At 50.6% G+C, this 25,199-nt stretch overlaps 12 protein-coding genes across 12 annotated transcripts; 5 read left to right on the top strand and 7 right to left on the bottom strand.

The window, feature by feature from the left end:
- The first annotated feature begins 480 nt into the window (after positions 1 to 480).
- Positions 481 to 1,804, top strand: M438DRAFT_100695 (uncharacterized protein). Its single transcript, XM_029898626.1, has 2 exons — positions 481 to 1,032; positions 1,088 to 1,804. Exons 1-2 carry the CDS (start codon positions 719 to 721, stop codon positions 1,785 to 1,787), a joined length of 1,014 nt encoding a protein of 337 aa, XP_029757189.1. The 5' UTR covers positions 481 to 718; the 3' UTR covers positions 1,788 to 1,804.
- Positions 1,805 to 1,978: 174 nt separating this feature from the next.
- Positions 1,979 to 3,980, bottom strand: M438DRAFT_399477 (putative MFS monosaccharide transporter; the record flags this gene model as incomplete). Its single annotated transcript, XM_029909418.1, has 6 exons — positions 1,979 to 2,303; positions 2,352 to 2,446; positions 2,499 to 2,566; positions 2,625 to 2,866; positions 2,921 to 3,725; positions 3,778 to 3,980. The coding sequence occupies 6 exons, from the start codon at positions 3,978 to 3,980 to the stop codon at positions 2,031 to 2,033; spliced, it is 1,686 nt and encodes a 561-aa protein (XP_029757190.1). The 3' UTR covers positions 1,979 to 2,030.
- A 429-nt stretch (positions 3,981 to 4,409) lies between these two features.
- On the bottom strand, positions 4,410 to 5,935 carry M438DRAFT_408291 (uncharacterized protein). The gene is made up of 3 exons (XM_029909946.1): positions 5,289 to 5,935; positions 5,001 to 5,237; positions 4,410 to 4,924 (listed from the first exon to the last, which is right to left on the bottom strand). Exons 1-3 carry the CDS (start codon positions 5,760 to 5,762, stop codon positions 4,874 to 4,876), a joined length of 762 nt encoding a protein of 253 aa, XP_029757191.1. The 5' UTR covers positions 5,763 to 5,935; the 3' UTR covers positions 4,410 to 4,873.
- Positions 5,936 to 6,016: 81 nt separating this feature from the next.
- On the bottom strand, positions 6,017 to 10,266 carry M438DRAFT_348379 (nucleoporin Pom152). Its single transcript, XM_029906134.1, has one exon. It carries the CDS (start codon positions 10,182 to 10,184, stop codon positions 6,384 to 6,386), a length of 3,801 nt encoding a protein of 1,266 aa, XP_029757192.1. The 5' UTR covers positions 10,185 to 10,266; the 3' UTR covers positions 6,017 to 6,383.
- A 129-nt stretch (positions 10,267 to 10,395) lies between these two features.
- On the top strand, positions 10,396 to 12,209 carry M438DRAFT_348380 (cysteine proteinase). The gene is made up of 3 exons (XM_029906135.1): positions 10,396 to 10,631; positions 10,683 to 10,883; positions 10,929 to 12,209. The coding sequence occupies exons 1-3, from the start codon at positions 10,509 to 10,511 to the stop codon at positions 12,024 to 12,026; spliced, it is 1,422 nt and encodes a 473-aa protein (XP_029757193.1). The 5' UTR covers positions 10,396 to 10,508; the 3' UTR covers positions 12,027 to 12,209.
- Positions 12,210 to 12,368: 159 nt separating this feature from the next.
- Positions 12,369 to 13,990, top strand: M438DRAFT_348381 (uncharacterized protein). Its single transcript, XM_029906136.1, has one exon. It carries the CDS (start codon positions 12,431 to 12,433, stop codon positions 13,682 to 13,684), a length of 1,254 nt encoding a protein of 417 aa, XP_029757194.1. The 5' UTR covers positions 12,369 to 12,430; the 3' UTR covers positions 13,685 to 13,990.
- Positions 13,991 to 14,624: 634 nt separating this feature from the next.
- Positions 14,625 to 15,179, bottom strand: M438DRAFT_100786 (uncharacterized protein). Its single transcript, XM_029898628.1, has 2 exons — positions 14,742 to 15,179; positions 14,625 to 14,671 (listed from the first exon to the last, which is right to left on the bottom strand). The coding sequence occupies exons 1-2, from the start codon at positions 15,097 to 15,099 to the stop codon at positions 14,634 to 14,636; spliced, it is 396 nt and encodes a 131-aa protein (XP_029757195.1). The 5' UTR covers positions 15,100 to 15,179; the 3' UTR covers positions 14,625 to 14,633.
- Positions 15,180 to 15,614: 435 nt separating this feature from the next.
- M438DRAFT_100777 (uncharacterized protein) lies at positions 15,615 to 16,198 on the bottom strand. The gene has a single exon (XM_029898627.1). It carries the CDS (start codon positions 16,018 to 16,020, stop codon positions 15,700 to 15,702), a length of 321 nt encoding a protein of 106 aa, XP_029757196.1. The 5' UTR covers positions 16,021 to 16,198; the 3' UTR covers positions 15,615 to 15,699.
- A 1,377-nt stretch (positions 16,199 to 17,575) lies between these two features.
- On the top strand, positions 17,576 to 19,635 carry M438DRAFT_303235 (CRAL/TRIO domain-containing protein; the record flags this gene model as incomplete). The annotated part of the gene is made up of 5 exons (XM_029902151.1): positions 17,576 to 17,730; positions 17,805 to 17,947; positions 17,994 to 18,135; positions 18,186 to 18,629; positions 18,694 to 19,635. Coding segments are annotated over exons 1-5 (1,710 nt in total), but the record flags the coding sequence as incomplete, so codon positions are not given.
- A 303-nt stretch (positions 19,636 to 19,938) lies between these two features.
- Positions 19,939 to 20,851, bottom strand: M438DRAFT_368181 (uncharacterized protein; the record flags this gene model as incomplete). The annotated part of the gene is made up of 2 exons (XM_029908025.1): positions 19,939 to 20,766; positions 20,825 to 20,851. The coding sequence occupies 2 exons, from the start codon at positions 20,849 to 20,851 to the stop codon at positions 19,939 to 19,941; spliced, it is 855 nt and encodes a 284-aa protein (XP_029757198.1).
- Positions 20,852 to 21,048: 197 nt separating this feature from the next.
- M438DRAFT_325181 (zincin) lies at positions 21,049 to 23,474 on the top strand (the record flags this gene model as incomplete). Its single annotated transcript, XM_029903081.1, has 1 exon — positions 21,049 to 23,474. The coding sequence occupies one exon, from the start codon at positions 21,049 to 21,051 to the stop codon at positions 23,434 to 23,436; it is 2,388 nt and encodes a 795-aa protein (XP_029757199.1). The 3' UTR covers positions 23,437 to 23,474.
- Positions 23,475 to 23,511: 37 nt separating this feature from the next.
- On the bottom strand, positions 23,512 to 24,843 carry M438DRAFT_303243 (nicotinate-nucleotide pyrophosphorylase). The gene is made up of 2 exons (XM_029902152.1): positions 24,361 to 24,843; positions 23,512 to 24,270 (listed from the first exon to the last, which is right to left on the bottom strand). Exons 1-2 carry the CDS (start codon positions 24,732 to 24,734, stop codon positions 23,697 to 23,699), a joined length of 948 nt encoding a protein of 315 aa, XP_029757200.1. The 5' UTR covers positions 24,735 to 24,843; the 3' UTR covers positions 23,512 to 23,696.
- Between the last annotated feature and the right edge of the window lie 356 nt (positions 24,844 to 25,199).

Consider the following 25,199-nt stretch of genomic DNA (forward strand, 5'->3'; position numbering starts at 1 on the left):
GGCGCAATGTACCTTCAATCTCTGGGACCTCGCATGACTCGCAACTTCATCCATCTTTTGCTCACTTTCGTACACAAGCCTAGACAGCCAAAAAAACATGCAATTGGAAGCACGCCGTTATCTCGAGTACCAAAATAAATCTTCAGGGCTCAAAACAGACCTGAATATGTGCTCTCGCATGAGGCAACGACGCCTCTCTCTCTGCGTACTGCACATGCAGGCCTGGCTGTTTGCATCATGATATTCTAGCTGCAGATGGAAGCAGCTCGATAGGTATTTGTGCGTGAGGCTGCAGTTAGGGCAGTCTTTCGTACATACTGTTCAAAATGATTGAGCTGACATGGTGGTATGAAATTTGAAAAGCTTGTTGACGTCCGGTCGATACCATAGCTGTGCCCGAGTAACGAGAGCGGCAGTCTCTTCAGAAACCAGAAAGGGTGCTGGTCCAACGGTCTGGAACTCTCGGTACCGAGCACACAGAGTTTTTTTTTACCTGGTGCATTCAGGCATCCTACTGCAGTGCATATCGAGTGGCGCCTATATGGCACTCATCATAAGCGCCGAGGAATCCTTTTTCGGACCAGACAGTTCGTGGTTCGTCGGGACGTGTCCCTTATACTGTCAGAGAAAGTTCTCACCTGTCTCGAATGTTCCCTCCTCATCTTGTCATCCAATCGACAGTGCACTCCATTGAAAATTGAGTAACAAATCACTCAGGATGAGTTCAACTCAGAGTCCTTTGACTACTCGCACGAGTCCCATGTCGGGTGTCTTCACGCCGCCATCTTCATGCTCTTCACACTGGACGTACGAGAGCCAAGCTGCAAACGATGTGACTGGAGGGCTTTTGATACAGAGAGCTCAAGCCGGTACTGGTCGTGAGGATCCCTCCTGTTATCCACGTGGTCTGGATGGCTGGGGTAGAGCACCATCTTTCATTCAGGTGTTCAGCCCTGGTGTATGTCCTTCTGGTTATACTACTGCAAACAACGGTTACAACGGTGACACAACAACGGCAGTCTGTTGTTTGAGGTACCAAATAGTCTTCTTGTTAGCGCATATGCAGCTTTTGCTAACTCGATTACAGTAAATTCGGCTACACGAATTTCATAAGTACTGTCAACGCTGGAGGTGTCACCGCACAATATTTTGGATGTACGAGCATTTTTACCGATGCGAGTGCCACAACAGTATTCGCGGAAGACGGCGGTGAAGATGTTATCACGTCTTCGATGGACGGTACAACAACGTTCTTCACCGAGGTGTCGGGCCTGATCACTATGTGGGCCCAACCCATCACGGTCGCCTTCCAACAGAGAGACCTCTCTTTGTTTGCAACTTCTCTCCCCAGCACTAGCAGTGCATCATCGACGACTACAAGCGAAAGCTCCACCACCAAAACCTCTTCCGAATCAGTCACTTCTACATCTGTATCATCTACCTTATCAATGACCACAGGCGACATCCCAGTCATCAACTCTTCGTCCAGACTACCCGCACTCGCATCTTCCACCTCGACAACATCTCCCACCGACACCCCTAGCTCCGGGCCATCCACTGGCGCAATAGCAGGTATAGTGGTCGGCGCAGTAGCCGCGCTTGCCTTCCTCATTGGCGCAGTCATCTTGTTCCGAAGACGACGGAATCGTGCGCAGCCATCAAACAATTGGAGTACCATGGAGATTCAAACCTCTCAAGCAGGTCACTCGGGACCCACAAAGTCGGATTATGGGCGATACGAACCTTCTTTGGACATGAAGAGTCTCAAAAGGCCAGCAGAGCTGTAGGTCGAGCTCTGGGAGCTCACTCGGTTTATGTATTCATTCGTGTCTGTCTTTGATGGTTCTGATTTGGTGTGTTGTTGCACCGAACGCTTTTCGATATACATTTTCTTTCTCAATGGCCAATGATTTAATACGCTCAAGCTCAACTTGAGATATCTTTGCTAAAAACTAACCGTCATATCCATAATCGTATTCACCATATCCTTATCCATATATATCATGATCCAATACCCGCTTGGACATCTCTCACACAGCCGTAATCGAGTTACTGCGAACAACCTCGTTGACCCTGTTGATCATACCAGCCTCGATTCTCGCACGACGCTGCTTTTCCTCATTCGTCTGTGTATCCTTGAACACATAATCCATCTGCTCAAGTGTTCTGCCATTGGTCTCGGGGATGAAAAACCACACCCAGACCAATGCGATCAAACAAAACACGCCGAAGAAGACGTAGGTGCCGAAACCGATGCCTTCGATCATGGGAGGGGTGATGAGACCGATGATGAAGTTGTTGCCCTATTGCTTGTGTTAGCGGATGCTTTGGAGATGAAAAGAGGGACTTACCCAGTTTGACATTGTTGCTTGTGCGCAGCCCTTTGCTCTGATGGAGGATGGGAAGACTTCTGCTGGCATCGCCCAGGGAATGGGGCCCCAGGTGGCTGTTCTACTTGTCAGACAGCTGATGTATTCTCGTCAAGTGTTATGACTCACCTCCGAAAGACAGCATGAAGAAGAGCAGCATGGCAGTAGCGACCCAACCTTCAGTGGAGTGAGTAGGCCTATGATATGGTTTAGTGATTGTCTTTCAGTGGCCGATCACGAGAAGGGAAATCTTACCAGGAGTCATGGTACAATCCGACCAAGATTGCAATGATGAAATGTGCGATGAACATGCAGACACCACCGTAGAGTAGCAACTGTCTGCGACCGAAGCGATCCATGCCCCAGAGTGCCCAGAGGCAAGCAATGACTTGACAGATGTTGAGGACACCAGACATGGTAAGCTGCATCTCGTAGTCCAAGCCCATGGTCTTGAAGAGGGTAGGTGAGTAGTAGATAAGAGCGTTGATACCGACGAACTGGGAAGGCACATGTCAGATCTCGTGCAGTCAAAACAAGAATGGAGAATTTACCTGTTGGAAGAACATGAGGCCAACTCCGACCTGTGTACGTCTCCAGTTACGGCCTCTCCAAGTGTCTGCCCAGTTGTTGGCCTGAAGTTTGATGGTAGAAGAAACAGTTCCATCCTGTAGGTGGGGGTATTTCTCCTGCTCGATTTCACGACGATATGCCACTTCGGACCTGATTTCGTACCACTCTTGTTGGACACGAGAGTCAGTCTCGGGAACACCTCGAAGTCTGCTGAGCGTCTTCAAAGATTCTTCGTCGCGATCTTGGCCACACAACCAGCGAGGACTGTAAGGTAGGAAGACGACACCAACGCAGAGGCATAGAGCCGGGAACATCTGGATCAGGAAAGGTCCACGCCAGCTCCAGTGGCTTTGGATGTGACGAGTGGCGTATGTGATGTAGAAAGCGATAACGATGCCAGTGACGATGCTCAACTCCTGGATGACAAGCAGTGTACCTCTGATCTCAGGTGGAGCGATCTCCGAGATGTACATGGGAGCAAGACAAGCACACATGCCAACACCAAAGCCACCGATGAGGCGAGCGATGATGAGCATCTCAAAGTTGACGGCGGCTGTTTGGAGGACAGATCCGACGATGAAGATGATACTGGCAATGAAAAGAGACCACTTTCGGGAGAACTTGTCCGCGATCCAGCCGCAGTTCATGGCTCCGAAGAAGGCGCCGAGCTCGATCATCGCGGTCATCAGTCCTTTGTTGAAGCTGGCGCCGACCGCGGTGCTGGAGATCTCAGGAAATTGAGTGAGGAATTGGTCCATGGTAAGCGTGATTGCCATGACACCTTGACTGAGGCATATGTTAGCAATAACCTTCCTGACAGGCATATCCAATAGCTTACTCGTATCCAAAGAGCATACCACCCAAGGTGGAGAATGCTGCAGCGGCCAGCACATACTTCGAGGTCGCCAATCCGCGAATGCCAGCCGGCCCATATGTCTGGCGTTGCTCCCAAACAGGTTTGCCGTCGTGAGAGATCTCGGCAAGATTGGCGCCCAAGGCTTGCACGTCTTCCAAGTGTACAGCGTCGACGGACTTCTCCATGACTGATTCTGGTATAGGATAAGGATAACTTGAAGCTTTCAAAGACTCTGGGGAAGTCTGGAGAAAATATGGGGAGAACATGGGGCATCAAGCACTATCTATAGTGATTCAAGGTGGTTGGTTACCGTAGTTTGTTGCCGTGGTCCAGATTTCTGCAGGAAGAAGGGTTCCGACGCTAATGCTGACATGGTATAGACGAGCTTCGGAAACCTGTCCGCGACCTTCAATTGGCATTCTTTCTCCGCAATATTCGTCAGAGAGAAGGGAGGTCGTTATTCAGATAAGCACATGATCATAATGGGTGCTTATTCCGAGGGCTTGAGTAGACGTCGGCCATAGTTTTAACTCAACTATAGCAAGGTAGTTGTACTCTTGCTGACCTAGGCCCCCTTGACATCACCAAAGATGGAAGGAACGACCAAGTAAGAGGAGGAAAGCAAGAACACCTCATTTAGGTTTCTTCGTGACTTCCGGATCATGTCTCTTGCCAGTTTGTGAACCAGCGTTGGCTCCAATTTCAGATCAGAAAATACAAGATATTCGCAGCTTCTTCCAATCCTCGGCACAGTCCGAAATGGAAATAAGGACGAAGAAAGGTGAAAGAAAGCTAGACCGGCTCATTTGACTTTCTTCTCGACTTCCAGATCATGTCCTTTACCAAAAAAATCATGAAAACGTGTCGACTCTCCGATTACAGATCAAAAGCCGCACGATAGTCACAGCTTCCCAAAACCTCGGCGCACTCCGACATGGAAAGCATGACCGATCCAAGCGTTGGTTTTTCAATGGGGACCGTTCTCGACTTTTGGGTCATCTCCTTGATCCTTGGCTTTGGCTGAAGAGACAAGGATGGTAGGAAGTATCAAAACCATGTCTCGATGTAACATCTCCATTCATGCCTGGGAGAGCCGACCAGTACGCAGTTGAGCCGACTGTGGCTTTACCTGAAGGGACGTCATTGATTAGGGACACATGCATGCTATAACAGCGGCGTGCAGTTGGCGCGACGTCTTGACTCACTTCTACTTCTGCTTCCGAGCATTGTCCTGAATCGATGTCTTCGACCTCAACGATGTCTGCATTCGAATCAATAGGTTCATCCTCGTCTCCATACTCCTCAATCTCCTTCAAGACTTCTTCGTACTCTGGCCACCTCCGAAGTCTCTCAGCCAGACTCGGACGTTTCAGCGGATCACCATGATTGTTTATCACTTCCTCACATAAACAATCTTCAAGGAACATATTCTGCTCTGCGATCTGTTCTCCCGTTTAGTGAAATCGGTAGCGCCTAGATTTTAGACAACTTACACCTCTGCATCTGTTGACTCCATCGGGTGAACCTTTGTCGCCCCCACACTCATGACAAAAAGGTGTATCGATATCTGTAGGACAGCCCTCGGGATTCTCGTTACCAAGATAAACTCTCTTTTGTGACGCTGGCTGATTGTTTTGGGATCCTGCTTCGACATCATTTAATGTCGTGTGTGTATCTTTGTTGCTTCCGGCGGGCACGTTTGTATGCGCATCGGTAGTTTCGATCATGTTGGCGATGGTAGACAATTCCTCAATGAGTCTTCTGTAGCTCTTCATCGTTGCATTTGCGTCATCGCACTTTGGTGCCATTTCCAGAGCCGAGAGGTGAGGATATGGAATCGACGCAGCGTTGACTCCATAAGGCATTCCCAGCGAAAATGACGCTGAAGGTGATTTTGCAGCTGCATTTCCCAGAAATGCCACCCACAGTAGCAGCACACTATTCTTTCGAGTCTGTGATGTGCGCATGTCGAGGTATCTGTTATTGATTAGATTCTGGCGTCAAACGGAGGTGTTAAATACTGTGGTGGCCGCCTTGAACACGGACCCGACCACGCACGAGTCGCTATGGTACCAGGTAGAGTTCGTCATAGACAAACAAGCGGTATAGTAAAGGACGTTCTTATGAAGTTGCCGACAACATGTTTTTGCGAACATTCGAAGAACACAAAAAAGTTGAAGTAAGGATGTACTTGGAAGTGCGAGAGGAACTGGCTCGTTCAAAGTGCCACGACACTAGGAAGGTGCAGCCAATTTCGCTTGAACTTGCCCTTTCCTCCCTATCCTTTGCTCTAACCTAGCAACCCCCAATCCCTCTCCCTCCTCGTCAGGCTTATATTCCTCTGATGACCGCAGGACTTGTTGAAGCTCCTGCTCGATCGGCACGTAGCTTCTCAAACCTTGCATGCTAGAAAACATGAGCGCTAAACATTGCAAATCACAAACCTTGCGGCACGCAACTGGACAAACGATTTGGAGAGAAAAAGAAGTGTCGTTATTTTGATTTTACCCGCCAAAAATGCAAAAAGGAAGAAGAGAACAAAGGTATATACTGTACATGTAGAAGGGATGCGAGAAAAAACACAACGCTCAGTATGTAAGCAGCTTGCCCTTCTTCTTCGTCAAATCAATGCCCTCTTTGGCATAGGCACAGTATCTATCCTTGATAGATACGACTTCGTAAGTGCCTTCTTCGCTGGCCCGGATTTGCATGTGGTGTTCATGAGACATCTCGCTTCTCATCTCCAACACCTCAGACCTTTGTCCACGACGAGCGTTTGTGCTGCGTGTCCATGTAAACTCGAAGGGTGATGTGCCGCCAAAGTCGAAGGTGATCTCGGCCTCACCACCCTCGTGAATGTCTACTTGAGATTCAACACCCTTGCCCACGCGCACTGATGGCATACCGTGAATTTTCTTCTCAATACGGGTAGAAGCGCGACAGGAGGAGCCGGAGTCGCTGACGCCGGTGATGACGAACGATCCAGGCTTCTCTGCCAAACGCTTGAAGGTCGTGCTGCCTGAGCTAGCTTTGCGGGCCACACCGTTAAACTCGTAGTAGACCTGGAAAGGAGCTTGACCGGACAATGCGAAGGAAATGCGATCGCCGACACAGAAGTCTTCCTGGTTCTCGAGAGCGCGAATTGTAGGAGCATCGTGGACTGAGATCTGGACTCTGGGTGAAGTTGCATCTACAATGCGACTGCAGCCACGGCTGTCAGTGACTCTGCGAATAGATACAGCAGAGTTACCGAGATGCAACGACTGGTGAGGGACGCGCAAGTCATGAGTGTTCTTTTGGATGTCCTTGACGTAGAACAGTTCAGGGCGGGCTGATCCATGGTGCTTGATTTCGACATCAATCGTGAACGGAGGCTGGCCCTCCAGAGTAATGGGGATGACCTCCTCACCAGCAGACTCCACGGAGCAGTAGCTGTATGTTCGGCCGGGATTAGTGAACTTGGCAGAAGGACGAGCATTGACACGTTGTTGGATGGTGACAGGAGTGAAGTGCTTGGAGCTGTGGTCGTAGTTGTCATCGGCGAGCTCAGTGAAGACATAATCGATCACACCAGCTTGCGAGGTGTCAAGGTTGATAGACGAGACACCAAGTGCGGCAGTGATAGCCTTGCTGCGCTTCGATTTGGCACCACGCTCGGACACGATGTTTTCATCGTACTTGTACTGGAATGGAGGAGCACCAGAAAAGTGAACGTTCACCAAATCTTCCTCGCCCTCGCAAACGTCGTTCTTGATGTACTTTCCGCCTTCAATCCTGTCAAACGATGCCTCGGGTATTCTCAGATGCGGACGCTCGATCCAGTCGACGCTGAATTTCTTGGCATTTTCGTCGACAGCACCAGGACAAATAGCGTCGTGCACTTGGAGGAGCTCGTATGTGCCTTCTTGAGCAGTTGCGAAGTCACTGTTAGGTGAGTCCAGTCTGGCCGTGAGCGAGCGCTCCGGGTCACGAAGATTACGGTAGACGACACTCCAAGGTGCTTCTCCAGTAAGCTTAAGAGGCAGTCTCATTGTCTTCCCTTGCAGAGTCTTGATAGCGCGTGTGCCTTCAATTTGTCCGAAAGAGGCCTTTGGTCTCTGGTGACGGACGTTAATCTTAGCTTCTTGCTTCAAAAACTCCTTGCAACCCATTATATCAGTCACACTGGCCAACGCAAGAGTGTAATCGCCACCCTTGGTGAGAGGATCGGTGCTGATGGTGAACTGCTCGCCATCGATATCTTTGCGGGTGTGGCGTTTTCTGTTGCTACCACGAACAAGTTCGTACTCGACCGTGAATGGTCCTTGTCCACGAAGTGCAATTTCGAAAGAGACTGGCTGATCGATGCAAACCTTGCGAGATGGCGTTGATTCCATGAAGTTCGCAGAAGCAGAGGGTTTGACATCTTGCTCGATGACCATGTCATCTCCTTTGAGCGGGTATAGCTTGTAGACATCATCGCTGATCTCGAAAAATCTGTATGTGTAGTGACCGGCAGTAGGAGGGGTCAACTCAATTTGTCCACGCAAACCGTTGACTGTCTCAATATGTGTCACATGATGGGGACTATCCTTCTTTGTGATCTGGTAATGAATCTTGAACGGAGGTGTTCCGGTGAGATGGAAGTCGACACGCAGACCAATGGGTTTGTTGGCACATTTGTCAAAGATTTCTTCTTTGTCGATACGAAGGCTTGGCTCCGCAGGGTTCTGCAGCAAACAAGATGCAGGCTCCAAGACTTCACCACTACAGATGTCCGTAGACACCTTGTGCAAGGTGTAAAGACCAGCGTCTTGAACGGTTGGTCTTTGCGCCTGATTCTTGATAGAAATTGACTTGGTCTGAGCTGCATCACTGTGATCTCCGTTGGCCCGGAGTTGGCCTTCGGGGGTGAAGATGTACTCGAGGTTGTAAGGAGTGTTAAGGAAACCGCCGGTACCCTTGGCCGCCGTGGAACCATACTGAACAGGAAGAGCAGTAGGCTGACCTTTGGCAACCTTGAGTGGATGCTGCGAATCGCAGCCTCTCATGACAACAAGGGGCCGTTCGTGCACCGTCACGACTTGATGAAGATGTGCGGCCTTTGCTGAAGGCTTCTCCTGGTCGTCATGCTGACGCTCAGTGTATGATACGATATTTCCAAAAGCATCTTCAACCTCGTCCATAGAGTAGACCCATTTGCCGCTCTCTCCCATGTGTTCTCTGAGAGGAACAGTGACTGTTTGAGCGCGGGCCCAGGAGATATCCTTGGTGTTCCTAATGGCCAGAGCATCCGAGGACTGCTGAATCAGAGGAGAAACAAAGTCATCGGGTTGGATGCTCTGGAAATGGGCCTCCTGCTCTCTCTGATTGGTAATCTTGCGGTACTTGATACGCAGAGGAGGAGTTCCGGTAACCTCGAGATCAATGCTTGACAAGTCGCCCTTGCAAGCATCAGGTGTTGTGGATTTGATGACGGCTTGTGGACAAGTGACAATGATGGTGTCGCCGATGCGCTTTCTTTGTACTTCTAGCTTGGACTCATCCATAACCTTGGCTAACAAATACCTACCAGTCTTCTTGGCAGGGTATTGCAAGAGCAAAGGCTGGTTGGAAGGAGGGTGTGAGGCGGATCTAGCGGCGTCCTTCATCATCTTCTTTATTTCTTTGCCCGAGATGTGGATGGTCTCGTTGGTGGCGCCATCGAATTCGTATCGGAGCAAGTCGATGCTCACCGGGGTGGTCTGGTTGATTTGAATTGGGAGGTAGACTTGTTGGTTCGTCGAGCTGAGACAGAAGGAGGTTTTGGCCGGGTTCAGGATGGCAGAACCCTCTGGCAGGATGTGAATGATTTGCTTTCCGAGAATCAAGGACGAGTTGTGCAGAATGCTGGACTGCTTGACATGGTGGCCGGATACACCGAGTTCGCGGTCGTAGAAGATTTTGCCAATAGCAGCGAAACCAGCGCCGACAGGAAGCTGAATGCGGAACATGAGGATGGCGTCCAGCATGGCGTGGGCTAGGAAGAGAAGCAGCATTGTCGCTGACGACCACTCGAGCCAGGGAATGCGCAACTCGGGCAAGCCGAACAGGAAGATACCATCAAAGGCGACCCATTTCATAAACAGCCATAGCGACTCGGTCTCCTCCTCTTTCAGGTAGAAGTGGTCGTACATCTTCCATCCCACCAGCGCCAGGTAGAAGCCCACCACATAGAGTCGTTGTGTTGGCGCGTCCAGTGTCTCGACAGGTATCAGAGGACCGTCATTGTCCTGAGGTTGCTGTCGTGCCGGGGCAGCAGCTCTGAGCTGGGTGATGTCTGGGAGCTTCTGAGGAGTAAGGTTGTTGCGCCGCGTCGACTGCGGCGTCGAGGGAAAGGCGCCGGAGCGAAGACGAGGTGTGCCGTTCATCGCATGCTGTGGATCTTGGTGCAGCTATCCAATGCGATGTTCGGTTTGCTGAGGTGAATGTTGGCTTAGGAATGGCTTTGTTTCGACTTGACTTGTCGCATGTTTTGCACATGAAAACAATCAAGCTCGTCACAGCTCTTGGCGTCGCGACCACAACGCGCTGTCTATGGGTCACCCTGTCGTTCCATCTCGATCGACTGTCTTACTGCGTACAGCCTCGCTCGCTCTTTCACATCTGTCTCATAATATTGCCATGTCGTGTGCCACCTTTGAAATCTCTGTTCATTTGTCGACGTTCGTACTTGGATCATAACACCCGTCACAATGCCGCCTAAGAAGAAAAGACGCACGAATGGATCAAGTACACCTCAAAGTTCTCCGCCTCCTACACCCGCTACTCCTGAACTAGACTCGTGGCCTGGTTGGTGCGAGATTGAATCCGAACCTGTTTGTTGACTCTTTCGCGTCGGAAGTTGATTAGAACTAATCCACCTGCAGGCCTTCTTTACCACCATTCTCAAGGACATAGGCGTTCGCGATCTCAGAGTCCAAGAAGTATTCGGTGTCGACGATACCAACCTAGCAGTCTTACCCAAACCGGTCCACGCAGTCATCTTTCTGTTCAGATATCAGCAAGATGATACTGCTGAACAGGTCCCAGAAACAACATGTCCTTCTCATGTCTGGTTCGCCAATCAAGTGAGTCACCATTCATGGTTTCACCGTCAAGACTAACACATCAAGCTTCCCCAATTTGCATGCGGAACTGTTGCTCTGCTGAACATCGTCAATAACATTCCAGACTTAGAGCTCGGCTTGCCTCTACAGTGCTTCAAAGAATTCACGGAAACCTTTGATCCGGTTGCTAGAGGCCACGCAATCGATAGCTTTGATTTCGTGCGCAAGATCCACAATTCTTTCGCACGAGACACTGACATGCTCGCCATCGATTCTCAGATGCATGAGCGAAATGACAGAATGGTCAAAAAGCAGAAAACGCAAGCTGCAACTGCTGCTAAAGTGGCTAAAGCAAGAGAGAAAGCTGCAGAGAGAGCCGCAGAGAAAGCCGCCAAAACCAATGAAGAATCAACGCCGACCGCAGTAAGATCTAACCCTCCACGCAAAGCCAGAAACAGCAAAGCTGTGGTTGAAGAGGAAGAGGAGCAAGAGTCTGAAGCATCGGGATTCCATTTCGTCGCCTACATGCCTATTGGTGACGACGTATGGAAGCTTGATGGTCTGGACTCATTTCCTACCGCTGTCGGGACGATCCAGCCTGATCAGGACTGGTTACGTGTGGTTCAGGGTACCCTTGCGGTCCGCATGGCTCAGTATGAAGAAGGTCAGCTAGAGTTCAGTCTGATGGCCGTCGTGCAAGATCCGGTTGTTGAAGACCGCCGTGCTCTTGCGCAAAACATTCGATCGCTCCAAGAGATTCAGACACAACTTGACCAAGTTTCTCACAGCTGGCGTAGCTTCATTGATCCAAAATCAGAGGACAGTACTCTGTTTGGCGCAAATGAAGATTATGGCCTGACCGACGACATGATCTCCGAAACGATTTTGGCTGAGAACATGACGCAGCAGCTCAGATCAAGCTGCCCAGAGAGCCTGCTCAAGGTACGGCAAGAGCTTGTGACGAATCAGGCTGGCTACAAAGCACAGGTACGCGATTCTCAACAAGCAGAGAAGACAGACGCCGAAGAGGCCATGCATCGTAGACATGATTATGGATCTTTCGTCAAATCATGGATGCAAGCTCTTTGCGATGATGGAGCATTGAAGAATCTGCTGGACGATCAGGAAGAGCAGGAGCAGGAGCAGGCGGAGGAGGAGAGTTGAGAGAGATACGACGAGTATCGAAGCATTGCGTTTTGATTCAGAGATACCCCTTTCCTTTTTCAAACAGAACATCCGAGAGCCAGTAGTACACGCGACTCCAACGCTTCAGCCCCTCCCACATTTGCTACTTTAATTGGATGCCATCGTGAATTTCAAAATAGCTGCGCATAATTCAAAGAAGACACAACCATGCAGTTTCCACCTATTTGTGACTCTAACATTAACCATCACTTCCATGGATGTCAGTATATTTAATTCCGGGTTATCCCCGCAACTAGCTTCTGCACCTTCCATCAATGTTCTCGACGAAAATTTGCCAACGTTCCAAACCACATCTTCCACCTCCATCATCAACCAACAATAACCATCACTTTTCAAGACCCACAAAAGCAATCACAAACACAATGGGTCAATACGACAGAAAAGCGCAATCGCAAAGAAAACACGGCCCCATCCTCAGCAGCAGCGCCTCCAAAGCCCCAGCGCGACCCCCACCAATCGCAAAACCAGAATGGCGAGGAAACGGTTACATGAAAAAGGCCAAGCCGAAACCTCACTTGGATGCGCCAAAGGACCAACCTACCCCTCAGGACCAATGTTTACCTGTCGAGCTGCAACAACTTGTTTTGAACATTTTCAAGGATTCGTTTGCGGCTTCTGAGGACTTTGAGGCGCTGATACCGGTGTTGAAGGAGGTTAATGAGAAAGTTTTGGAGAGGGATTGGGAGGGGGCGTTTGGAGGTGAGGAGAAGAGGGAGGGGTATGCTTTGAGGTGGAGTCCGAGTAGGGCGTTGGCGTTTGCGAATGTGATGGCTGAGTTTTGTGAGGAGAGAGCTGAAGATGATTGGGTCCAACGTTTGTCAAAGTCATCGGCCAAAGCAATTTGTTTTGGAGGAGGTGCTGCTGAGATTATGGCGTTCGCTGGACTGTTACGGCATTTGAGATCTGATGCTGCTGGACGACCTCAATCAGAACTGGATGCCGCTAAAGAGGATCCTTCGACGGAGGCATCAGCACCAATCCTGGATCTCACACTCATCGACTCAGCAGACTGGTCTTCAGTAATCTCAAAACTCCAAACAGGAGCAACAACACCACCAACTCTGTCAAAATACGCGAGCGCCTCAGCCAGAGCTTCGAATGCCGCTTTACTATCACCCTCAACCCTCAACATCAATTTCACACAACACGACATCTTCACCCTCACCACCACCCAACTCCGCCAACTCATCGGCGACAAACCAATCCTGGTAACCCTGTTCCTCACCCTCTCCTCCCTCTACAAAACCTCAATCTCAAAAACCTTGGCTCTTTTCGTAAGATTGGACGCTCTCCTCCCTCCCAACAGCACAATCCTCATCATCGACACCATCATCGCTTCCATCTTCCAACCCATCCCAAACTCGGAAGACGTCAAAGAATACACCATGGAGCAATTGACCGATCGAGCACTCCTCGGCAAACTCCCCATCGAAAAAGTCCAAGTCCAAGGAAAAGGCAAAAAAGCCCTCGAGGAAGAGGAAAAATCGAAGCCGGAAATCCGGTGGGAGAAAATTTGCAAGCAGGAGATGAAGGTGAATAAATTGGAAGAGGGATTGAGGTATCCGGGTAGTTTGGAGAATGTGAGGTTTCAAGTGCTTGCGTATCAGAGATTGTAAGGGTTTGGTTAGAAAACGCACGTATACAGTTATAGCTCAGAAAGCAAGGGATCTATCATGCTCTCTTGAACTTCTTTTCGGACGATCACTCTTAATGATGATGATTACTTGGGGTCGGTGTGGTGTGATCTTTTGGATCGCTTTCCTGCATTGGAATTCACTTGGCCTAATCATCACCCCCGAATTACGAGCGAGCGCGACAGTTCTTGGCCTTTTAAAATTGTCTAGGTGCAGATGTTCCTTCCCAGTGTATTGGGTAAAACGATTTGATCAAGTCACGTTCCTCCTCGAGGAAATTCACATGTGCATTTTGCATTTTGCATTGTCCACGGTACATTCGGGTGAACAGCTGATGACTCAACATTGCATTACCGGCGCTTGATCTTGGGGGACCTTTGTATACCTTGACATGGTGATGTTTTCGAGCCCAATGGATCGATGGGGATGCGGGATGATTTAACAATGCATGATTATCACGTGTATGTGTTGTTATGAAGTCTTGTAATAAAGCTCTCATCTCAAAATTGATAGAAGTCACGGTGATTTCCCCATGACAGAAAAGGGACGGTCATGTGTTACGAGTGTAAGTTAGAGAAACAGGTGATGATGACGAAAAAGTTCGGTGGAGACGATTTGATCTTTTTTCGTTCCCCTAATTCGTACAAAGATATATCTCCCGAGTCGGTACTTTGTCAGGAGTCGGCAGATATACCGACATAACATTAACCCTCGGTAAGGGTTTTACCGAAGGAAAAAGTGACAAGATGTGATGAAAAATTTCCAACGATGGTGTTTTTTGCACTGCTCAGATTGCATGGCTTGGGTATCTGGTAGTCGTATGGCTCATGAAATGTGCTTGTTGTTGTTTTTGTTGCTTTGTGATGGTGTTTTACTGCTTGTTGTGTTTTGCTTTTTTGTTGGCCTGATGTGAATGACGCTCTGAATGGAATCAACCGTTCTGACGAGTCATGTATCCAGTGCCGTTGTCTAGAAAATTTCCCAAATGTCAGTAGAGGTATGGGGGTGTTTGGCGAAGGTCGCAATGTCTAAGACTTACGTGAACCGTTACATGACTGGCATTCGTCTTTTCCATCCTTTGGTCTGTAGTGAAGGGCTAGCTCATCACCATCTGCTAGACCGGTCTGCATTGCCCGCGTTAGGATGTCGCAGTCAACATAGGGGTCGAGACTAACCTCAAAGATTGTTGTCGATTCGCCCAGACGAACGCCGTCAAAGCTCAAGTGTATGTTCTTGCGGACGAGCTTTGGTGATGTAGTGTTCGCTAGACGGGTCAAGAAATTGGCAATCGTGTCTCCATTCCATGTATCCATGAACATGTAGAGGTCGCCGTCGTCATTAACACTAATCTGGAACCTCTCGGGCCTGTTGCTGGTTGATTGACTTCGTACAGCCATACTGTGCTAACGACTCTTGTTTTCTCTCTTTAGGTTTGGGCCAGATGTTCGAAAGAAAGAAAGTTTGGTATTTGTAGGCGAAGACGAAGAACGAAGACGAAAGCAACAGCGCGGATTGGTTCGTGCCGCATACCAACCACAACCAACGCCTAGTCTTATCTTCAAACCTGAATTTTCTTGTCCCCTACGAGCACGTTATCCGGCATTGGAATATGCATATACTCCAACGGGTTAGGTAACGAGAAAGATTTCCAAACCCAGCGCGGCTCTGGCAGATTTTGTTGTCTGGAGATTGCTATGCGTTTGCGTGGCGCGCTGTGAGCATGAGATCGTCGCTTGCAAGGCGACCAAAATTCAAGCAATAAGGAAGTAAGTACAGGCGGGGCGCGCCTAGTAGTACGCATCCGCGAAGCGACCGTCTCGGTGTCCATTTGGTTTCAGTCTTGCTTGCTAATTGGCTGCCTCGGCCATAATATGCATCGGAGCTTCGACCGGCTACAGCCAGTCGGATCTTGAGGACTAGGCCTCTATACCGAAAAAGTACGAAAATGGCTTGGAGGGGTACTGAAAAGTAAGGCTTGCATATTCTGTCAAGGCTGCTTAGCATGATGTGGATGTATGACCTCGTTTGACGTTGTCAGGCGCGTCGACAGAACTTTGATGTTCAACACGCCCTGAATTCACTATTAAGCGCAGTGTGGCTGTAGAGAGCGGAATTTGAAGCCGAGAACGAAGCATTTCTGCTTCATGCTCGCCTACGGCATCGGTACGGCTCGTAGATGAACCACGTTCTTCTTGAGAATTGCTAAGCGCTTCTGCATTGAGTGAATTCAAAGACCGAGCAGTGTAGTGATGCAGGGCAACCAAGCCTACTCGGGCAGCCCGAAATGATGCATGCAACTTGCTGCACATCAGGCACATCAGGCTATTTGTCAATACGTCTATAGGGTGCTTGGCGAGGCGGATGGCTTCCGCTGCGGACCGTGTGGTGGTTGCTGAATTGCGCCCTGGATGACAAGTTGCGTCTGTTTCATGTTCCGGCCACGTCAAGACGTACGTTTCGGTCGAAAAGATGAGTTGGTGGAGAAGTTGCTTTTACGCCTTACCCCGAATCGCCTTGCGATCCCTTGTGCCCGTGGAAAATCGTCAGCACTGTGATCCGGCAACGTGGATACTGGGGTCTTCCACAGGACCTGTCAAAGCAGACCTATTGCCATTTGCGGGTGCTTACAATTTCGCCGTCGATTGATGAGGTCGGATGTCGTGACTCGTGAGGCTCAATCGCTGGCACGATCCGGTAGATAGCTGTCGATCGTGCCAAATGCCGCCGGCAACCTGTTTGGTCGTGGTTGTGGATCTGTGGTGGTGCGGTCAACGCCGTGGCCCGCTCCGGCGGTATGCACAATGCCGTCTTGACTCGTGCCGCAGCCATTCCAGATTAATGCGCTGCATGGCTGAATAGCGAGCGTGGCTGCTTTGATGTCATTGGACTGCAAGACGCAACACCGACCCCAGGAAATCGAGCCTCCGACGCTCATCCCAGGCCTGCTACTCGGCAATACGAGGGAAGTATGTAGCTTGAGCTTGCGATGCCGAAGGGGTCTGTGTTGACAGTCTCTCCATGCATGGATCACGGTGTCGTGTCTTGTTCTTCTCGATCAGAGGCAGCAGAATCGAGGTGGGGTCGACGCATACTGCGCGCGTGCTGGTCCTCAAGATTCTGGATTATGAACATAGAGATGGGACTGCCGAGCCCATGCCCTAACTTCTTACCAAGCCATCATGTCGCTGATAGGGTTCAAACGGTATCGCGAACGGGAAGAGGTAGATGATGCAAGTCTACCCGCCTTTCTTAGAACCTAACACTTGTTGACAGAAGCAGAGAAAGTGATGTTAAACCGCATGGACGCGATACGAATGGCAACTGTCGTCTAAGCGTGTTGCAAGAAATGATGCCGGCTATTAATCAACTGCAGGCTATTACCGTGTTCAAAAATTGGCTGGTAGCGCACTTTGGATTAGGTAAAGAGCTTGATTCGTGGAATGCCTGGGGATGTGGCTGCATGCGCTCGGATCTAAGATTACTCAGAAAAGATACCATGAGGATAGCTGAGAAACTGCAGACGTATCACTCTTGGGATCGAGCAAATGTGGTTGGGCTTGCGATGCTGGTTTAACTCGAGCTCTCGTGATAAATGCATCGGAGTTGGGATCCTTATTGATGTCGGAGATGTCGCCATGACTCGGCAGCCACGGCGGATGATGCATCCGGGATTGGTGTTGCTTCAAAGGAGGACATGGAAGCCATTCAGCGTCTGCATCTAGGCCATGTGTGCTCCAAAAAGACGAAAATCAGCGCTTCAGTGGTGTTTCAAGTTCCATGAGTCGAGGTCGGAACAAAGGCATGCTGGACCCTTAGCGTTCCGAGCAGGCCGAAAGTATGACGGGCGCCCAGAGTAAACGATGACTTTGAATTAGTTGCAGAAGTGCAAGTTGCAAGAGGAGACTGTTCCTTTGCACCCTGTCTCGCTTCCCTAAGGACCTATCATATCTCTAGTCTATCACAAGTGAAGTCGCAATATCAAGATCATCATGTCTGGAGCGGATTTGCAGCGCATGGAGTCGTACCAAGTAAGCAGAAGCAGGCAGGCACAGCCGCCGAGGGCCGATTCATGGAATACCCAAAGCTGACAACTGCAATGTAGTACCCGGCGACCCACGTAGGACACTTGAACCCCGGACAAGAGAAGGCACTGGAGGCTTTCAAGGAGCTATGTCTGCAGAAGGGCTACTATAACCCCACAGGCGGCCCGAATGGCACCCCCAGCCATGACGACGAAACAATGCTGTGAGCAAGCATGGCATTCCACAAAGACTCCTGCTAACCCTGGCAGGCGGTACCTACGTGCTCGCAAGTTTGTTCCCAACGAGGCATTTGGCCAATTCAAGGACACCGAGGACTGGCGCAAGGAGAACCAGCTGGAGAAGCTCTACGACACAATCGACGTCAGCGAGTATGAGCAGACTCGTGTTCTGGTCAGTGGCCATGCATTGGCAGCTCTCTTCCCGTACTGACACCCTTCCAGTACCCTCAATGGACTGGACGACAAGACCGCCGCGGTATTCCCGTCTACATCTTCGAAGTGGCACACCTGAACAGCAAGGCCGTTTCCGCCTATGAGGCTTCAACTTCGTCAAAGAACCAATCCGTACAGTCAAAGATTCCCGCCAAGATGCTCCGTCTGTTTGCTCTATACGAAAACTTGACCAACTTTGTTCTCCCTCTCTGCTCCGAGATGCCTGGCCGTCCTTTCCCGGAAACACCTGTATCACAATCGAGCAACATTGTTGACATCTCAAACGTTGGATTGAGACAGTTCTGGAACCTGAAGAACCACATGCAAGATGCCAGTCAATTGGCCACCGCCCACTACCCCGAGACTCTCGACAGAATATTCATCATTGGTGCTCCTTCATTCTTCCCCACTGTGTGGAGTTGGGTCAAGAAGTGGTTCGACCCCATCACTGTTGTATGTTTTGTCCTACCACAAGCCTTGTCTTACTGCAGTACGTTCAGGACTAACACACGAGCAGTCCAAGATCTTCATCCTTTCCAAGCAGGACATGTACCCGACACTCTCAAAATACATCGACCCCGAAAACATTCCCGAGCAATACGGTGGAAAACTAAAGTACAAGTTCGGTGAGCTACCCAACATTGACCCGGATCTGCACAACGTCCTCCAGTGGACAGCACCGCACAAGTTGAACGGCATGGACACCATTCCTACCGGCCCCATCAGATGGGTTACCACAGAGACCGGCGACAAGATCGCAAGAGCAGTAGGCACAGAAAACGGCAAACCTCGCGACCGCAATGTCGCCATCGTAAAGTCTTCAGCACAACCCACACCCGCCGCACCAGCCGCAAGCCAACAAGCCCGTCAAGACGCCGACCTCTACCGCACAACCAGCGGCGAGCACACCCACCCACCCAGCCCACCCCCAGGCCAAGTCATCCAAGAAACCCCCTACACCGAGTCATCCACCCCCAGCGCCGGCAACACTTCCACCCTTCCCGTCCGCGAGGTCCACCAGACCGAGTCCACACAGACCTCTTCAAACCAGCCCAGCACAAACCGCACAGGCACTTCAGGTACGAGCTACATAGCGCAATCCCACACGCACGCCCACGGCACCCTCGCCGACGGCACCCCCGACAAGCGCGAGGGCACTTTCGGCGACACGTACGGCGTAAACGAACCTAACACGATCGGTCAGGCGCCTAAAGAACATCCCATGCCCGAGCCTGAGATTGCACAGCCCACGTATGTGGAACAAGCTAAACAGGTCGCTGGTAGTGCTTACAGCACTGCTGCTGGTGTAGGAGCGAGCGCGTTGGCAGCGGTGGGGTATGGAAATGGGGTAAGAGAAGACAAGGCGGAGGAGGAGGTGCCGAAGAAGGTTGAGGATCCGAGGGTCGATGCTACTGGAGACAGAAATGTCGAGGAGTATTTGAGAAGTAAATATGAGAGTGTTGCTGCTGCAAAGGCCGTGGATTAGAGGCCAGGGCTTGGATAGGCCAGGCCATGCAGGGCGGAGCATTACTCAAATAGGAGCACTTCTAGGCTGAAATCCATCAGCATATTCAAATGGCATCAATTACCAAACAACAAAAACGACCGATTCGAGAAAAAGTGGTGTACTTTGCGAACATCTTAATATACAGACTTTTTATCAGACATTGCTAGCGAACAGAACAGGATACACAAAAGAAAGGGCGTTAGAAAAATGGTCTATCAGGAAACAACAGGAGATAAAGTCGACAATTCGAATAATTTATTTGCCCTTTCTGACCCACTCCTCGACGGCTTCACGCACGCCCTGGACCTTATCGACAGCTTGATAGTAACCCATCTGCGAGTGTGCCTTTCCAGTCTCGATGAAGTGAGAAACACCATCACGGACACGAATGTGGTTATCGCGGACGACAGGGTACTTTTCCTCGTACTTCCAGATCAAATCTCCAACATTGCGGGTGGTGATGGGGAGAACAGCATAAGAAGTTCCAACTCCAGCGGCAACGGGCACGATACCACGGAGCAGGATGTTGCGGTTTCTGGCAACGATGCTGCCGGCCATGGCTGCGACGAGAACGTAGACGGAGCCGGGGAGAAGACGTTCGCCGCTTTCTCTGGGAGGGGCGAGGGATTGCAATGTGGAGATGAAGGAGTGCTCGAGGTTGAGTGCTTTGGTGAGGCCTTTGTCGACGTTATCTTCGGCTTTGACGGCTTGGGCGTGGAGGAAGACGCGGGCGCGCTTGATTTGTTCGGCCAGGCGGACAGTGGGTGTTGGCGAGGCGGGTTGGCCGAGGACGCGGGCGGCGACGGTCTCGGCGGTTACCTTTGTCGATTGCTTTTGTTCATCGCGAACTGGGGGTGTGACGGGCTCCGGGTGGATGGTGGTGTCGTGGATGGCGGCGGGGGAGGGAGCGGCTGAGGCCGGAGAGTCGTAGATGGGTTTGCGCGTGTGCTGCAGCATGGTGTGAGAAAGATTGGCTTGTGTAGGTGAGGTATTGAAGGGTGGTCGTACGTGTTGGAGCTCCTCGGCGTAGGCGGTTCTCTGAAGAGCGAAAGCCGCAGTCAGGGCTGCCACAGGCGCGGCGCTCTGCATGACATGTCAGCGGAAGTCAATTGGAGGGCAAGTACCATCAGGCTTCACTCACATGCCGTAGGAGAGGCTGGAATGCCATTATGAGGAGTCGACGGCGGGTTTAGACGAGCGTGACTAGAGAGTTGATTGAGGGCTTTGGAACTTGACGAGCTGCGCCGGCTGGCAACCGCCAACCTTGAATTGCTCGGAGCGAAACTCCCCGGTCTCGTCACACCCGCATCAAAGATTCGACATCATTCAAGACATGTACATAAATGTCTATATAACCACTAAATAATGCTCAAGCCCCCGCCGATAAGGCCTTGGACATGCGCCAGATGCATCCGACATGAACATCGTCGCCGTCTAGCTACCGCCGCTACTTCCGCGACCACATCTTCATCCACTTCCGCCCCGCCGCCGCTTGCGTCGCACCGAGATCCTCAGACGTCGCACCAGGATGCCACTCTACGCCAGATCTTCGACTCACAGCCCTTCTGGAAGGACTTCTCAGCCAGGCAGACACATCCATCCCGACAATCAGTGGGACTCTTCCAGAACCGCTACCTCACGAGACCCGAAGGCTTCGAACACTTTGCTTCCATCACCCTAGCAAAATGCAAGCGCATAGTCACGAAAGTCTTGGCCTATAATACTACGGAACAGTACAAGAGCATTGCAAAAGATTTGGACCGTTTGAGTGATTTACTATGTCGCGTAATAGACTTATGCGACTTTGTTCGCTCGACCCATCCGGATCGCAACATACAAGCTGCTGCTGCTCATGCGTATGCTCAGATGTTCGAGTACATGAATGTCTTGAACACAACTACTGGATTGAACGATCAATTGAAAGCTGCTCTTGCTCTTCCTGAGGTTACCGCATCATGGAGCGAGGAGGAACTGACTGTCGCCAACATTCTTGCGAGAGACTTTGCAAAGTCAGCCATTGACCTCTCGGATACCGATCGTCAGGCATTTGTCGAGCTTTCTAATGAGATTGCTGAAATCGGTCCTGAATTCGTGGATCAGATGGTTCCGCAAACACCACTACTTAAGCTTCCGAGCAGCAAGTTGAAGGGAATGGATCCTTTGGTAGTACGCCAATTGACTCGTTGGGGAAGTGTCTCATTACCCACCATCGGCATGCCCGCTTCTCTAGCTCTACGCACAGTAGAAGATGCAGACACAAGGCGAGAGATCTACATGGCCAACCGCACATCAGCCAAAGCAAACATCGAGCGTCTGGAACACTTGCTGCATCGCCGTGCTGAACTTGCACGTCTGTCCGGTCACGATTCTTTTGCTCACATGGCCCTTTCCGACAAAATGGCAAAGAGCCCGGAAGCAGTAGTCAAATTCCTAGACGCGCTGGCCGCCGACAATGCACCAAGAGTACAGAGTGAGATGCAGGAGTTGCTCGAGATGAAGAAATGTGATGCTCGCATTGGAAACTTTCCTGACAACTTGAATGCCTGGGATAGAGACTACTACCAACACCAACTCCTCCAATCGATGCGATCTAAAACGCGCACCCCTGATGTGCTTTCCGCATACTTCTCTCTGGGCACAGTCATGCAAGGGTTATCACGCCTCTTTCACCGTCTCTATGGTATCCGTCTTGTTCCCAAGGAAGCTGCACCTGGAGAGACTTGGAACAACGATGTTCGCCGTTTAGACGTTATAGACGACCGCGAAGGCCATGTAGCAGTAATCTACTGCGATCTCTTCGAGCGAGCCGGAAAGTCTCCCAACCCTGCTCATTTCACCCTCCGCTGCAGTCGCCGAATCCTCCCCGATGAATTGGAAGAAGCAGAAGCTCTACGCAACGCCACCGGTGTTCTCTTTGAATCCGCACAAGAAGCAGCCACCGATGGTCTAGCCGCGAATAAATCTCGCCGCGATAACGACGAGTTGTATCAGTTACCCACCATAGCACTAATCTGCGATTTCGCCATCCCAGCAGGTAACGCCACAAAAAGACCAGCCCTGCTCACTTTCAGAGAAGTGCAAACGCTGTTCCATGAAATGGGTCATGCACTGCACTCCATCTGCGGCCGCACCGCGCTTCAAAACGTCTCTGGAACACGCTGCGCCACCGATTTTGCAGAATTGCCATCAGTGCTGATGGAGCATTTCGCTTCCGCGCCCGAAGTGTTGGATCTCTACGCCCGTCATTGGGAAACCGACAAACCACTAGACACGTCCAGAGTTGCCGAAAGAGTAAACCTGGATACGTATTCCCAGGGCTCGGAAACGGAAGCGCAGATTTTACTCGCCATGTTGGATCAAACGTACCACAGCAATTTACCTCTATCCCCAGGCTTTGACTCTACACGTACGTATCAAGATGTGTGGGGTAAATATTCCTCTCTCCCCGAGCCCGCTGGAACGTCCTGGCAAGGCTTTTTCGGCCATCTGTTTGGCTATGGCGCTACTTATTATTCATATCTCTTTGATCGCGCTATTGCTGGTAAGATATGGAAAGATGTGTTTAAGAGGAGTGAATTGGGAGCTGTGGATCCGAGTGCTGGAGAGAGGTTTAGGGATGAAGTGCTCAGGCATGGAGGAGGCAGGGATGGGTGGAATTGTGTGGCTGGGGTGTTGAGGGATGAGAGTGGGAAGTTGGCGGAGGGGGGTGAGGAGGCTATGGGGATGGTTGGGCAGTGGGGTGTTAAGGATTAGATGGGTGGAGATGTTGGGAGAAGATGGCGGAGGTAGTGGAGGGGGTTTGTATATATCATTATCATTGTATAAATGCTCTCGGTTTGGAATGTATGTATCACCACTCTCGCTCTTTTGTATTCATTGTGACACGGTATGTTCTCATGCTTGTTTAAAATGCTCTTAGGTCGCTTCAGTTGTCAGTTGCCTGTTGTATCCTGAATCTTTCTCTTTGTATTCTGTGCATGAACATCAATATCCAATGCTGCTTCTCAAACCAATCAAGTAGCAACACTCTCGCCCTTGCCATCCTCAACCTCCGCCCCCTTGGGCACAATCTTCAACGAGAAATCCACATGCTTGGTGCCCTGATGAATACTACTCGACGAAATAACATCCACATCATCACTAACATAATCCCTAACATTCTCCTCAGTCAAGCCACCACTAACCTCCACAAGCGGCCCCCTAACCCCACCCCCATATTTCTCTTTAATCTTCCTCGCCGCCTCCTTCATATCCCCCGGTGTAAAATTATCAAGCATGACCACATCAGCCCCTGCCTCGATAGCTTGATTCGCTTCATTCAAGCTCTGACATTCCACCTCCACTTTTATGGCGAAACCGCCTGCGGATTTTGCGGCGAGGACGGCGGTGGAGATGTTGTTGTCGCAGGCCCAGATGTGGTTGTCTTTTAACATTGTCATGGTCGAGAGGTCTTGACGGTGGGGGTCGCAGCCGCCGACGAGCATGCCGTATTTTTCGACGAGGCGGAAGCCAGGGGTGGTTTTTCTGGTGCCGGCGAGGGTGTTTTTGTAGCCGGCTTTGCGGAGGAGTTGGAGGAGTGAGTCTGATCTGTTCGATTCCTGTGCGTCAGTGATGTTGCTTTGAAGAGGATAATCTGGAGAAGGAAGATGGGTGGTTTGGAGGAGAGGAAGGACATACTTTGTAGCGATTCCTGAACATCTGGCGATGACATTCAAAGCTACTCTTTCGCCCAGCAGGAGATTTCTTGTGGGTCCTGTTACGGTGGCTACATGTTGTTTGCCATTCTGACCCACGAGTTCGCCTTCCTTGACCAGCCACTCCACTTTACAGTCCAATTGCTTGAAGATCTCGTCCACGAAAGGGACACCGGCGAGGATACCAGGGGATTTGGCGAGGAGGCGAGCAGTTGCTGGTGCGGCGCCTACGACGAAACCACCATAGTCGAAGGAAGGTGTGTCTTCGGCGAGCCAGGCGCTGATAACACTGGTCCAGGATGGAGGAAGCAAGTGTGCTGGGTTGCCATGGGCAGGTGCGCCGGATGTGATTGGCATGTTTGCGGAAGTGTGTAGTGGTGGTGTGTAACGTGGTACGGAGACTAAGTGCTTCTTGTCGATTGTCACAAGTCAAGCACGTCAACAGAATCTATGACAAAGTCCAGAGCTGTCTTCTGGAGACAGGCGGGGATGCGCGGGGTTGTTTCTTCCCGATTGCGCCCGTGCCGGCTGTGATGCACTCCGACATCGCCCTGAACTCTAAAAGCCAAAGCAGACCTCGAGTCTTTACGAGCATGAGAATATCGCTTAGAGCGTGATCTTGAACATTGGATGCGAGATGGTTGCTTGGTCCAAGATTCGTTATTCAATGTCAACCCAAAGTGCCCTGACTTTGATAATTGTCCCCTCATCAGGCTAAATGAGTGCATAAAAAGAAGGAAGGTCCAATCGTCGCTTGGAACCATTCGGCAAGTCTGGTTTCTGTCTGCCGTCCTCCGACTTAATGAAAGGTGATCAAAAGAC

Source organism: Aureobasidium pullulans (assembly GCF_000721785.1).
Source record: "Aureobasidium pullulans EXF-150 unplaced genomic scaffold scaffold_21, whole genome shotgun sequence".
Taxonomy (NCBI): domain Eukaryota; kingdom Fungi; phylum Ascomycota; class Dothideomycetes; order Dothideales; family Saccotheciaceae; genus Aureobasidium; species Aureobasidium pullulans.

What these genes read in the sequence shown, in the direction of transcription:
- M438DRAFT_100695 (XM_029898626.1), top strand. Translation starts at nt 719, where the DNA reads ATGAGTTCAACTCAGAGTCCTTTGACTACTCGCACGAGTCCCATGTCG. An exon ending in ACGGCAGTCTGTTGTTTGAG is followed by an intron (nt 1,033 to 1,087) that starts GTACCAAATAGT and finishes ACTCGATTACAG; the next exon opens with TAAATTCGGCTACACGAATT.
- M438DRAFT_408291 (XM_029909946.1), bottom strand. Translation starts at nt 5,762, where the DNA reads ATGCGCACATCACAGACTCGAAAGAATAGTGTGCTGCTACTGTGGGTG. An exon ending in GAGTCAACAGATGCAGAGGT is followed by an intron (nt 5,238 to 5,288) that starts GTAAGTTGTCTA and finishes ACGGGAGAACAG; the next exon opens with ATCGCAGAGCAGAATATGTT. An exon ending in GCTCGGAAGCAGAAGTAGAA is followed by an intron (nt 4,925 to 5,000) that starts GTGAGTCAAGAC and finishes ACGTCCCTTCAG; the next exon opens with GTAAAGCCACAGTCGGCTCA.
- M438DRAFT_348379 (XM_029906134.1), bottom strand. Translation starts at nt 10,184, where the DNA reads ATGAACGGCACACCTCGTCTTCGCTCCGGCGCCTTTCCCTCGACGCCG.
- M438DRAFT_348380 (XM_029906135.1), top strand. Translation starts at nt 10,509, where the DNA reads ATGCCGCCTAAGAAGAAAAGACGCACGAATGGATCAAGTACACCTCAA. An exon ending in GCGAGATTGAATCCGAACCT is followed by an intron (nt 10,632 to 10,682) that starts GTTTGTTGACTC and finishes ATCCACCTGCAG; the next exon opens with GCCTTCTTTACCACCATTCT. An exon ending in ATGTCTGGTTCGCCAATCAA is followed by an intron (nt 10,884 to 10,928) that starts GTGAGTCACCAT and finishes TAACACATCAAG; the next exon opens with CTTCCCCAATTTGCATGCGG.
- M438DRAFT_348381 (XM_029906136.1), top strand. Translation starts at nt 12,431, where the DNA reads ATGGGTCAATACGACAGAAAAGCGCAATCGCAAAGAAAACACGGCCCC.
- M438DRAFT_100786 (XM_029898628.1), bottom strand. Translation starts at nt 15,099, where the DNA reads ATGGCTGTACGAAGTCAATCAACCAGCAACAGGCCCGAGAGGTTCCAG. An exon ending in CCAGTCATGTAACGGTTCAC is followed by an intron (nt 14,672 to 14,741) that starts GTAAGTCTTAGA and finishes GAAATTTTCTAG; the next exon opens with ACAACGGCACTGGATACATG.
- M438DRAFT_100777 (XM_029898627.1), bottom strand. Translation starts at nt 16,020, where the DNA reads ATGTGCCTGATGTGCAGCAAGTTGCATGCATCATTTCGGGCTGCCCGA.
- M438DRAFT_303243 (XM_029902152.1), bottom strand. Translation starts at nt 24,734, where the DNA reads ATGCCAATCACATCCGGCGCACCTGCCCATGGCAACCCAGCACACTTG. An exon ending in TGTTCAGGAATCGCTACAAA is followed by an intron (nt 24,271 to 24,360) that starts GTATGTCCTTCC and finishes GGAATCGAACAG; the next exon opens with ATCAGACTCACTCCTCCAAC.